Consider the following 12,939-nt stretch of genomic DNA (forward strand, 5'->3'; position numbering starts at 1 on the left):
CATGATTAATGTAATCTAACCTATTATAGTAGGTTAGTTACAATTTTTTTTCCATATTACTGATTGATAATTCGCCATACATATTTACTTATAATTACTTTATAAATGATCTGATTGCGTAAATATTTTTATACCGTCAGTTTTAAGACGACAGTTCAGTTATTAAAAACTAGCTACTCCACTTTCAATATCCTCCGACCACCTAAGTTGGTAGTTTACATGTTTTTGGCCCTCTAGTAGATTATATGAACTGTGTTAACTGGTTCCTTCTGTTTGAAAATGCATGTCGTTATAAGATCTTGCACATAATATCGCAAGTAGCTACATCATCAACACATGAATCGTAAAAGTACTAAAGAGTTCATAATAATATAATCAGATCATACATCAAGCTGAATTCATAATTTTCCCCCTTAATTAAAGACCTCTTGATCTTATTATATAGCCACTTCAGAGGATTACAAATATAGTACTCCACTCTATACTTAATTATTTAAGTTCTTGATATATATCAAGCAGAAGTCAATACATATAACGTGAAATTAAATGGACATCATTTTAGTATGGACTTTGGCCTATAACATTACCTGGAGGATCGTAGTTGCAAGAGACAACATATCCTCCATTGTTACACTGAACCCTAGCACATCCAACACGAACCGAGTTACGCCAAACCACCTGAGTATAGTGTCCACACACCTGTCCTTGTGCACAAGTATTTGAGTCATGGTCATAATACTGTTTCTCATCGACCCACATCTCAACGGCCTTAGCAGCCGTCATAAAATCGCCACTTCCCTCAGCTAGGTTTTCGCCATATTGACCATGAGAATGTACGAGGTTACAATCTGCAGCCAATTGGGAAGTATAATTTTGCGCATAGGCTGCCACCTGGTCGTCCCAGGTCAAAGGTTCTACGCCTACGTCTGCACGAGCTGTGTTATGGGCATCCAAATAGTCTTGTTGAGAATTTTGGGCATGAGAAGAGTGGGACATTATTAGGAATAAGAGAAGTGTAGAGACAAGAAGAAATGAAGGCATTTGTGAAAAGAGAACAAATCCCACGACTATAGGAGAACTGTTGTATTTTGAATGGAAAAACTAGATTTACTACCAAGGGTATTTATAGGAGAAATCTTGAAGATTTCACAGGGCGAATGACTTACTAAAATTTTGACATGGCAATATCAATGTAATATATCCTATTATAGATAGTTATTTATCTTATTTTCTAGGTTACCATATTAAAGTTATATATATAAGCAGTTACCAATTGTTGTAAAATATTTTACCTGACACCAGAAGTCTCTTTCATCCTTAATCACAGGTCTCGGGTTCGAGTCCCTAGGTATGGAGTTGCCTTTGTTGGGGAGCGCTTTACCCCCCAATGTGGGACTTTCCGGAGCGAATCAGAATTTAGTCGGGCCCAATGTGGATACCGGATGGGAAACTAAAAAAAATATTTTACATGATGTTGCAAAATAATTTTAAATTGTCAATGCATGAAGTTAAACACTTTATTGATCTAGCAGACGTGCTTTTTGTTAAATAAAATGTTGGGTGTGCGAACAAAGTCCCACATTGGTAGCTGGAAATATTGGGAGTCTACATATAAGGTGTAGGGATCTCTTAATGGTGTGAGGCCTTTTGGGGGTAAAAATAGCACGGTCTAGCCAGTTTTCGGGCTGGTCATTCAGAAATAGCCAACGTCAGAGACCGTTCCTGCATAATATACTGGAGTTCGGTGCACCTGTGTATGAACTTCCAGCATATTATGCTGAAACTCCAACACACGGAAAGTTCCAGCATAATATACTGGAGATTCAAGCACTTGTGTATGAACTCCAGCATAATATACTGGTGTATTTTTCGGGTTTTGAACAGTGTTTTCGCTCAGATTTATCTTTACATGAAAAATGGCTAAATTTCGATTACTTTTGAAACTGAGCTATTTTTGAACGACCACTTGTAAATCTGGCTATTTTTGAATTTCTCCCCTTTTGGAGAAAACCGTGCGGGCTTGGCCCAAAGCGGACAATATCACACCATATTAAGAGTGTATTTGGGCTAGTTTAGCCCAACAACTGGTATGAGAGCCCAGGTTCAGCGGGACGAGTATGGAGATGGCGGAGTGATGGTGCGGAGCGACATGTACACAAGAAGAAGATAGTTGCGGGCTTCGGTTGCCATAATATTCTAATAATGTGGGTGACACACAATAATCTCGGAAATTGACCCGTGGATCGTGGTAGTGGGCCACGTGGAACTTAGTTCGAGGAGGTGATTGTTGGGTGTGCGAACAAAGTCCCACATTGGTAGCTGAAAGATTGGGAGTCTACATATAGGGATCTCTTAATGGTGTGAGGTCTTTTGGGGAAAACCGTGCGGTCTTGCCCCAAAGTGGACAATATCACACCATATTAAGAGTGTATTGGGCTAGTTTAGCCCAACATAAAATATACTACTGGTTATGGTTAATTAATGTGTTAATTAATATTATCTCCATTAAACGATCTGATTAATTTTTGCTTTCATATTTTTATCTATGTTGTTTCAGAATGGGAATGTCCATTAGAAAAGGAATTTAAGATAAATACTTTTTGATGTTTGTTTTTCATAATAATCTTGTTTCTAAATCTTATATTATATTTCTTATAATAATTTGTATAATCAATTCTCTAAAAGAAAAAAAACTAAAATAAAACCAAACACAGTGTGTGTGTCTTCTTTCTTTTCTCAATATTTGTGGAAAACTTGAACATGGGCAGTCATCTCGATGACGTTAAATAACTATGAAATTTGGACGTAAGGAATATTTGTTATATTCTTTAGTCTTCGCCTGCTAGTGGTTAATGTTGTGTTCACATTATTGTGTCGTTTTCATTGTGCCAGGCCTTAATTATTTACTATTATTGTTATTGTTTTTAATCTATTTCCTGGTTCTTATGTCATTGTCATTACTTCTTGATTTTCTGTTGATGGTACTGATATAGTGTGTATTTTCGTCTTCTTGAGCTAATGATCTTTCGAAAATCGCCTCTCTATCCCATTGGGTAAGGATAAGGTCTGCTTATACACTAACCTCCCAAAACTCCACTCGTGAAATTTTACTGAGTTGTTGTTGTTGATGTTGTTGTTTGTTGTTTCTCTAATTTCCTTCCCTTAATTTCCAACACGTTACTCATGTACTATCATACTTTTCTATTATCTTATTCCAATCACGACTTGATCTTTAACTTTCCATTTTCTTGTCCCAATCACAACTTGACTTGTGATTCAAATGTCACGATTTGGGTTTTGTTGTAAATATCTTTTACTGTTATGGTTGTTAGAAAATTTACCTTCTTCTAGCTTTACCATCTCATAAACAAAGGACATGGGAAGGAGAATATTATGGCCTTGTTAGGATTTCCTATTGATGTTAAGTGCTTTTTGTTTTGGAAAACAAAAGGAGAATACAATAGCTTACATTTATTTCGTTTTACGACATTAGAAGAAAAGAAAGCTCAAGTTTTAGGAAAAAAGAGAGTTTAAAAATCCTCTAGGGTGTTTTAAGATTTACAGCTTGTTTGGATGGTTGTTACCCATCATTTTATTATGTATTGTATTGTGTTGTATTGTATCGTTTTATAAATATAACGTTTGGATAGATTGTATTGTTTTCTGTTGTTAAATAGCATTTTGCTGTTTGGTTTGACTGTATAGTACTGTACTGTAACTGATAAGTTTATTAAAATACCCCCAATTATTTAAATATTAAATTTATCAAGAATTACGCATAAAAAATAATTTAAGAAAACCCCTTTCTACTAATTTATCCCCAAATATGTCTTGTAAATAGATTAAGCAATTAAATTCATGCAAATTCTAACAAAAGCAATTTTACGTTGGATTTGGAAGCGACATAAGTTCTGGAAAAAAAAACGGACGAAGACAAAGTAGGTTACAGGTGGGAGATTTGGAGTTAAAATAAAAAAAAATATAAAGGGTAAAATAGAATTATGGAGTAATAAATTATGACATAATTGGAAAGAAAAATAGGAACCAATTCTACCACACCAAATCGGTTGTTAAAAAAAAGGGACTTTTCATTGTTCCGGAATAATGGATTTAACAATACAATACAACCAATTTTAATAAAACAATCAAGACAAATATTATTTTGGGATAACAATACAATACGATACAATGAGTAACAACCATCCAAACAAGCTGTTAAACTACTTTATTTTTCAAGAATAACACCGTAAAGCATCTCGCTGTAATGGCGTTCACTTATTTTCCCTTTATTTTAATGGATGAATGACAACCAAACTCCTTGAAAAGATTCCGGCTAATACCCTGTTTGGCCAAGCTTCTTTCTGGTCAAAAGTATTTTTTCTTTAAAGTTAAAGGTGTTTGGCCAAATTTTTAGAAGGAAAAAAGTACTTTTAAGTAAAAACAGAAATATTTGAGAAACAGAAAAAAGTAGTTTCTTCCAAAGATACTTTTGAGAAAAAAAATATACTTAAAAACACTTTTTAAAAGTTTGGCCAAACACTAACTACTGCTCAAAAGTGCTTTTCAAATTAATTAGTCAAATTACACAAACTGCTTCTCAACAAAAATACATTTTTAAAAAGCATTTTTTATAAAAATATTTCAAAAGAAGCTGATTTTATAAGCTTGGCCAAACATGCTATAATGATGTGACGACCCGGCCGGTCGTCTCATGAGTTACCACTCCGTTTCCCCCCATTTCTGCTTCTTATTGCTTTGTTCATCTGTGTTTTGAAGTATCGGGTTGGTTGGATTGAATTCGGATTGGTTTTGGTGAAATCTGAGACATTTAGTCTTTTTTAAGAAGGCTTAAGTTGGAAAAGTCAATCGGATGTTGACTTATGTGTTAGAGGGCTCGGATGTGAGTTCCGATGGTTCGGTTAGCTTCGGGAGGTGATTTGTGACTTAGGAGTGTGATTGGAACGGGTTTTGGAGGTCCGGAGTAGATTTAGGCTTGAATTGGCGAAGTTGATATTTTGGCGGTTTCCGGTTGGTAGGAGAGATTTTGATATAGAGGTTGGAATGGAATTTCGAGAGTTGTAGTAGCTTTGTTATGTGATTTGGGATGTGTGTGCAAAATTTCAGGTCATTTGGACGAGGTTTGGTTGGGTTTTTGATCAAAAACGTATTTCGGAAGATTTAAGAAACTTAGGCTTGAATTCGATGTGATTTGGTAGATTTGATGTTGTTTGAGGTGTTTTGGCGATTGGAACAAGTTGGAATAAGGTATTGGGTTATGTTTGTGCTTTTGGTTGAGGTCCCGGGGGCCTCGGGGTGATTTCGGCTGGTTATCGGAAGAGTTGAAGTGGGACCGCAGGTGCGAGGTAACAAGCCGCAGATGCGAGAAGGGGGCTGGCAAGCGGTTTCCGAAGAAGCGGTCGAGGTGGCCGCATCTGCGAAGCCGCAGATGCGGAATTTTGTCGCATATGCGATTTAAGGGACTTAAGTGAATTTCCGCAGAAGCGGATGGATCGACCGCATATGCGGTACCGCAGAAGCGGGTTTTGGACCGCAGATGCGGAAAGGCCTGGGCAAAATGTTTTAAGTCATTTCAGATGCGATTTTGGGTCTATTTTCACCCATAGTTGATCATTTTGAGAGCTTCTTGGTGGAGATTAAAGAGGGATTCAAAGGGAATCGATTGGAGGTAAGAATTTCGGAACTAAAACTTGATTCTATGGTGAAATCTAACTAGAAATTCATGGAACTTGAACTATAAATGGAAGAACTAGGGCTTGGAATTTTGCAGTTTTGATTTGGGATTTGAGGGGTCATTTGGACTCCGATTTTGGTATTCTTTATATGCATAGACTCATGGGGAGATAAGGAAACCGTTGATGTAAAAATTTCTGAGTTTCGAGAAGTGGGCCTGAGGCTCGGGTTTTGCTAATTTCGGGATTTTTGATATTTTTTGATTGTTTTCGCTTGGGCTTTGTCCCCTTAGCATATTGTGACGTATTCGCTCTGATTTTGAATAGATTCGACGCGAGTGGAGGCCGATTCGAGAGGCAAAGGCGTCGCGGAGTAGTATTTTCACCGGTTTGAGGTAAGTAGCCATTGTAAATTTGGAATTGAGGGTACAAAACCCCGGTATTTGACTTTATTTGATAAAAACGGTGACACACATGCTAGGTGACGAGCGTGAGGACGTGCACCGGTAGGGATTGTGACTTGTTCCGTCCCGTAGCGACTATTAAGCCGCGTATTTTATTTGAAAATGTTATATCATTCTGGATTTTGGATCCTTATACTGTATTATGGGCTTTATGTCATGTTTGGGGCCTTGTGCCGATCTGTAGCAACCCTTAAGGGCATTTTAACTATTTTCCTCACTTTACTTGTCAAAAGCATAGCCTCAGTCCTGTTTTTACCTGTTAAATGTTTAAAACTGGTTTTATCTTTCTACTCCTACTGTGAGGACTATTTGGGCTGAGTTCCCTAATTTCTGTTGTGATGCCCGAGAGGCTGTGAGGCTAATGACTGAGAGAGGTTGAGAACCTTATGGTGAGGATATTATATGTATATATTATGGATCGGGCTGCACGCCACAGCGATACTTATACGAATCGGGCTGCGCGCCGCAGTGATATATATATTGGATCGGGCTGCACGCCGCAACGATGTAACGCTCGGGCTATAGGAGCCCCTCCGGAGTCTGCACACCCCCAGCTGTGAGCACGTGATTTTTGCCCTAAGTGAATTATTCCCAAAATTCAAACAAAATAATTTCCTCCATTATTTTGCAATTTTGTGAATTTTGTGACATTGTATGTTAATTGTTTGCATTTTATTTGTGCATTTTTATTCATATGAAAAATATAAAAATACACTTGACATTTGCATTTAGGATTTAATTTCATATTTTAGGATTAATTAGTGGTTAAGTTATTTTTAGAACAAATATGAAGAAAATAACAAAAATAGCCCACTTTTGCATTTTTGTTAATTGTTGAGTCTACTTTTAAATAGGATTTAATCAAATTTGTAGGAATTAATTAGCTTGGTTTTAGAAGTAAAATAGGTTTCATTTTAATTTTTGCATTTTTTATATAAAATCAGGAAAATACAAAATGAAATACAAAAATAAATAAAAGGGAATAAAAGGAGAAAACAAAAGAAAATAAATTTAAAAAGAGATGTCTTAATAGAAAGACCAAATTGGGCCATTTTATGTTCAAATAATACAAGCCCAAACCAATTAAAACCCACCCCAGTCCATGGCCCAATTTCCCAAACCCGGCCTGCCCCTTGCATAACCAAAACGACGTTTAATCGTCTTAAATCCTGGCCGTCGAGGTTGATCAATCGGACGGTTCAGAACGGGGGTCGTTTTAATATAAAAATGTCGGAGATTCCCCCTACCCCCTTTCTATCTCTCAGAACCTCATCGCACCCAACCCCGTTCTCCGTCGCCGGCTCCGCCCAATTCCGCCGCCGGAAATCGTCTCCGCCGGCGGCGTTCACCCAATGACCCTGAAAATTATACCATAGATTCCCCAGGTCCTTCTCTTTCCAAATCCCAAACCCCCATGGCTCAACTCCTACCCCATCGCCTCAAATCTGCCAAACCCTAGGCGCCGCCACCACCGTGCACGGCGGCGCCGCCACCCTAAACCCTCCCAAACCACCCCAAAATAACACCACGAGACCCCCTCTTCTCCCTCATCATGAATCCACTACCCGTTCCCTTCAAATCCCGGTCCAACTCGTCGAATCTTTCCCCAAAGCTTTTCCGGCCGCGACGCCAGTTACGCCAATGGCCGCCAAATTAACACCATAGATTCTCCTCAGCCTCCTCATCTCAAATACATAAGTTCCTTCCTTCGAATATGACTGAAACGCCTCAAATATCAAATCGAAGGTTTTCCGGCCAAAACCCTAATTGCCCCAAACTTCACCAATTTGATACCAAATGACCCTCTAACCTTCCTCGTAGTGAATTGGTCATCAGTCGATCTTTATNTTGTTGCAGTCAGGAGCCCACCTGGAGAACAAGGGAATACTTTTCAAGCGTTGTAGTCAGGAGCCCGCCTGGAGAACAAGGGAATACTTTTCAAGCGTCAACAATCAGGAGCCCGCCTGGAGAATAGAGGCACATATGTCAAATTTCAGCAGTCAAGCATCACTCGGAGGAATGGCAAAACATATCCAATCACAATTCTAGGCAACAACAAGGATTCCAGTGGAAGAATACAAGTTCAAGGCAACACAAAGAGCGAGTTAGAAGACATAGATAGGACCCTTTTTGTAATTCATAGATCATAGCTTAGGCTAGCTTCTTTTTATTTTAATATGGTGTAATAAGGAGGTCAGCAAGCAGTAACAACAACAATAGCAGTGAAATCACAGCCCTGGTAGTTCCAGCTACCAAACCTTCCAAAACTACACTGACCTGATTCCTTTATAGCCAAGGATATGTAGGCAACCTTTGAAGCAGGGTTCGGTCAGACAGGTTTTCAAAAATTCTTCACACGGAATATTCAAACGGGCAAAAATCGCTCGTACCCGCTCACCTATCTTTGCCCGAGAATTCTTCGTGTTCCCGAGAAAAGAGGGGCAGCTGTGAGCACGTGATTTTTTCCCTAAGTGAATTATTCCCAAAATTCAAACAAAATGATTTCTTCCATTATTTTGCAATTTTGTGAATTTTGTGACATTTTATGTTAATTGTTTGCATTTTATTTGTGCATTTTTTTTCATATGAAAAATATAAAAATACACTTGACATTTGCATTTAGGATTTAATTTCATATTTTAGGATTAGTTAGTGGTTAAGTTGTTTGTAGAACAAATATGAAGAAAATAACAAAAATAGCTCACTTTTGCATTTTTGTTAATTGTTGGGTCTACTTTTAAATAGGATTTAATCAAATTTGTAGGAATTAATTAGCTTGGTTTTAGAAGTAAAATAGGTTTCATTTTAATTTTTGCATTTTTTATATAAAATCAGGAAAATACAAAATGAAATACAAAAATAAATAAAAGGGAATAAAAGGAGAAAACAAAGAAAATAAATTTAAAAAGAGATGTCTTAATAGAAAGACCAAATTGGGCCATTTTATGTTCAAATAATACAAGCCCAAACCAATTAAAACCCACCCCAGTCCATGGCCCAATTTCCCAAACCCGGCCTGCCCCTTGCATAACCAAAATGATGCCGTTTAATCGTCTTAAATCCTGGCCGTCGAGGTTGATCAATCGGACGGTTCAGAACGGGGGTCGTTTTAATATAAAAATGTCGGAGATTCCCCCCCTACCCCCTTTCTGTCCCTCAGAACCTTACCGCACCCAACCCCGTTCTCCGTCGCCGGCTCCGCCCAATTCCGCCGCCGGAAATCGTCTCCTCCGGCGGCGTTCACCCAATGACCCTGAAAATTACACCATAGATTCCCCAGGTCCTTCTCTTTCCAAATCCCAAACCCCCATGGCTCAGCTCCTACCCAATCGCCTCAAATCTATCAAACCCTAGGCGCCGCCACCACCGTGCACGTCGGCGCCGCCACCCTAAACCCTCCAAATCACATCGAATCAACATCATGTGATCTCCTCGTTCCCCTTATGATGAATCCACTTTCAGTTATGTTCAAATTTCGCCGGGGTTGTTCAAATTTTGAATCTAAGAGGCGGCAGAACCCTAAGATTCCACGAGTGAGTTCTTCTTCGTACTTCTTCAGTATTTTCTCCCTCGAAACTGATATTTCTTCCTGGCTAGTCAATTTAGGGTTTGATTTCTATTTTTTTTCTCTCATTTTGTTTCAATTCGCCTGAATCAGTGCTCAGTATGTGAATCTGTTAATCAATAGTAATAATCTGTCGTTTGCTAATATTAGTTGTAATTTGAATTCATTGAGATTAGGGTTAGTTAGGTTTTTAATAGTTCGATTTTGTATTTTGAATCTGTGGTTGTGCAGTAATTAGTTTATTCAGTAGCTGTTCGAATTAGTTTAATTCAAGTTCTTTTGATACACAATTTTGATTAGTAATAATTCTCTTGGTCCACTATTTGAGTCGTTATTAGGCCTGGTTTGGTTGATTTGGTCCTTTATGCTTGTTTAACCATGGTCATCAGACCAAGATTAAAGGGGTGAGTTCAATTAACTGAAGTAGGCAATTCTAGGGTGAATTCAGGGGTAGATTGGTACTTTGAAATGCATAAGAATGCTGTGACTGAAATTAGAATGCTCTAGAGTCTTCTAGAATAGGACTTCAGTTACAATTTTAGAAGTTCAAGGGTAGTAACTTGAGACACAAGTCAATAAATAGAGGTTTAAATAGAAATAAAAGGGGGGACTGTTTTGAAAAGCTAAAAAAATCTGAAACTCCCTCATTTGTGCCTATAAAAGGGCATGCACTTGCCTTCATTGGCAAGTTTTTGAGCCTCAAAAGTTCCCCCCAAAAAGCTCTCTTAGTTTTTTTTCCAGATCTAGTTTTGAAATTCAGCATTCACAAAACCAAAAACTAACAAAAATACAAAAAAAAAGAAGGAAAAGAAAATCCAAAAACAATACTGTTTCACTCAACTTCCAAGTTCATTTCTGGTTTTAGTAGCTGATTTACGTCTCTTAGTTCATTTTCTAGTAATTTGAGGTTTCGGAGGAGTTTTTCTGTTTAACTTCGGGGTTCAATCAGTCTGTTTTGGACCAGTTTATTGGGTTTTCGAGTATTGAGGTGTCCCTGGTTGTTTGAGAGTTTAGTTTTGATTATAAAGTTGATCCTGTTATTGCTGTGTTGTTAATTCCCTGCTGTTCCTGAACTATTGCTGTTGCATTGCTGTTGCTGATCGTTTCTTCTTCTGTTAAAATTCTATTTCCCAGGTACACTTCCTCGAATTGCTTCCATGTAGCTCCAAATTGAAGTTGAAATAAAATTACTATCAGATCTATGCACTTGGAAGCTGGTTGATGTTTATCGTTAAATAGTTTAGTCGTTTAGATTGTTAATTGTTGTTAATGGACTAAGCTGGTATTGACTTGAGCAATAGACATATGGCTGTATAATTAGGACTTCTTGTAGGTTAATTTGGACTGTTTTTCTTTGACTGCCATCTTGCGTTGGACTGATATATTATAACGGGACTGAGTTGGACTATGTGAGTTATCATTTTCTCATGTTTATGTGAGTACTGTTAGTCAAGCATTCAGTGATAATTACAGTCCTTGGAGGTTGATAGAGTAATGTCGTAGTCAGCTGAGGTTAATTCCAGTAGTTTTGTTCTGTTATTTTATGAAGTTAATCAGCCGTAATAAAGTAGTAATGAAGCTGTAATGCAGTTCTATCATGAAATTATTTCAGTAGACATGAAATGTTGTCTAAGTTCAGAATGGCAGTACAATCTGATGTGTGGTTAAATATAGATGAACAATTAAAATATTGGTCTCACATGCATGTTTAGTCTACTAAAAGGCGTTTGAGCTTAAATAATCCATTACCTTGTAGTTCTTTTTAAAATCTGGCAATCACATGTTTAATTCACAAATCAGTCATCCCCATCACACAATTTAGTTATTCCATGCTTGCATGTCATACTGGACGCTTAATATCTCATTGTTAGCATCCACGCTTGGGCTACAACCCTTGGCCCAAATTGTGGTTAAATCTAATTGAGGCCGTGAGAGTTCGAACGAGGCCTTGTGCAGTTTGGGCCTCAAGCTCTCTGAAATGTGGACCCAGGCCCAATGTTATTTCCTTCCTGGATTACTTCAGTTCAGCAACAGACTATTTAGGACTTTTTTCTATATTTTTAGAGATCAACAAAAATAGAAATCATAGTTACTTTAGGATTTGCCCTCTCAAATAAATAATAGATGAGACGAGCCGCGCCGAATAAAGTACAAATTGCGGGGCCCACATTCAATGTTTAACTAAAAAATACCTAGACTTCGGGATGGACCGTTTAGCGAATTTCACGGCCTTCCCCAAAGATAATAACGCGATAGTCTCTTTAGGCACGCACTTTAAATAATTTTACATTCCTAAATACGGGTGCACATTTATGTGACCCAAATCCAAATCTCAACGAAGTCGAAATACGTCAAAAACCACGGGTGCATTTATGTGACGTGGTTCGAGACGTATTTTCATGACGTTGCAAGTCTCTTAAAATAAACAATAATAATAAAGACGGTTCAAAGCTAAAGACATAAATTCCAAAAACATGTACTAAAATCAAATNGACAACACTACTGGTGGCAGAGAATGAAGAAAGATATTGTGGGGTTTGTAGCTCGGTGTCTCAATTGTCAGCAGGTGAAATACGAGCATCAGAGACCGGGTGGCTTGCTTCAGCAGATGGTTATTCCTGAGTGGAAGTGGGAGAGGATCACTATGAATTTTGTAGTTGGGCTCCCTCGGACTTTGAAGAAGTTCGAGCCATTTGGGTGATTGTGGATAGGCTGACCAAGTCCGCGCACTTCATTCCTATCTGTACTACTTATTCTTCGGAGCTGTTGGCAGAGATATATATCCGGGAGATTGTTCGGTTGTATGGTGTCCTAGTTTCCATCATTTCAGATCGGGGCACTCAGTTTACTTCCCAGTTTTGGTAGTCTGTTCAGTGAGAGTTGGGTACTCAGGTGCAATTGAGCACAACTTTTCACCCTCAGACGTATGGGCAGTCTGAGCGCACTATTCAGATATTGGAGGATATGTTACGCGCTTGTGTTATTGATTTCGGAGGGTCATGGGATCATTTTCTACCGCTTGCAGAGTTTGCTTATAACAACAGCTACCAGTCGAGTATCCAGATTGCTCCATATGAGGCTTTGTACGGGAGGCGGTGTAGATCTCCAGTTGGCTGGTTTGAGCTCGGTGAGGCTAGGCTATTGGGGACAGATTTGGTTCAGGCTGCCTTAAATAAAGTGAAGGTAATTCAGGAGAAACTTCGTACAGCACAGTCGAGGC

At 38.3% G+C, this 12,939-nt stretch overlaps 1 protein-coding gene across 1 annotated transcript; it reads right to left on the reverse strand.

The window, feature by feature from the left end:
• Positions 398–1,095, reverse strand: LOC109233952 (pathogenesis-related protein 1B). Its single transcript, XM_019399795.1, has one exon. It carries the CDS (start codon positions 1,039–1,041, stop codon positions 559–561), a length of 483 nt encoding a protein of 160 aa, XP_019255340.1. The 5' UTR covers positions 1,042–1,095; the 3' UTR covers positions 398–558.

This window comes from Nicotiana attenuata, chromosome 10 (genome assembly GCF_001879085.1).
Source record: "Nicotiana attenuata strain UT chromosome 10, NIATTr2, whole genome shotgun sequence".
In the NCBI taxonomy this organism is placed as follows: domain Eukaryota; kingdom Viridiplantae; phylum Streptophyta; class Magnoliopsida; order Solanales; family Solanaceae; genus Nicotiana; species Nicotiana attenuata.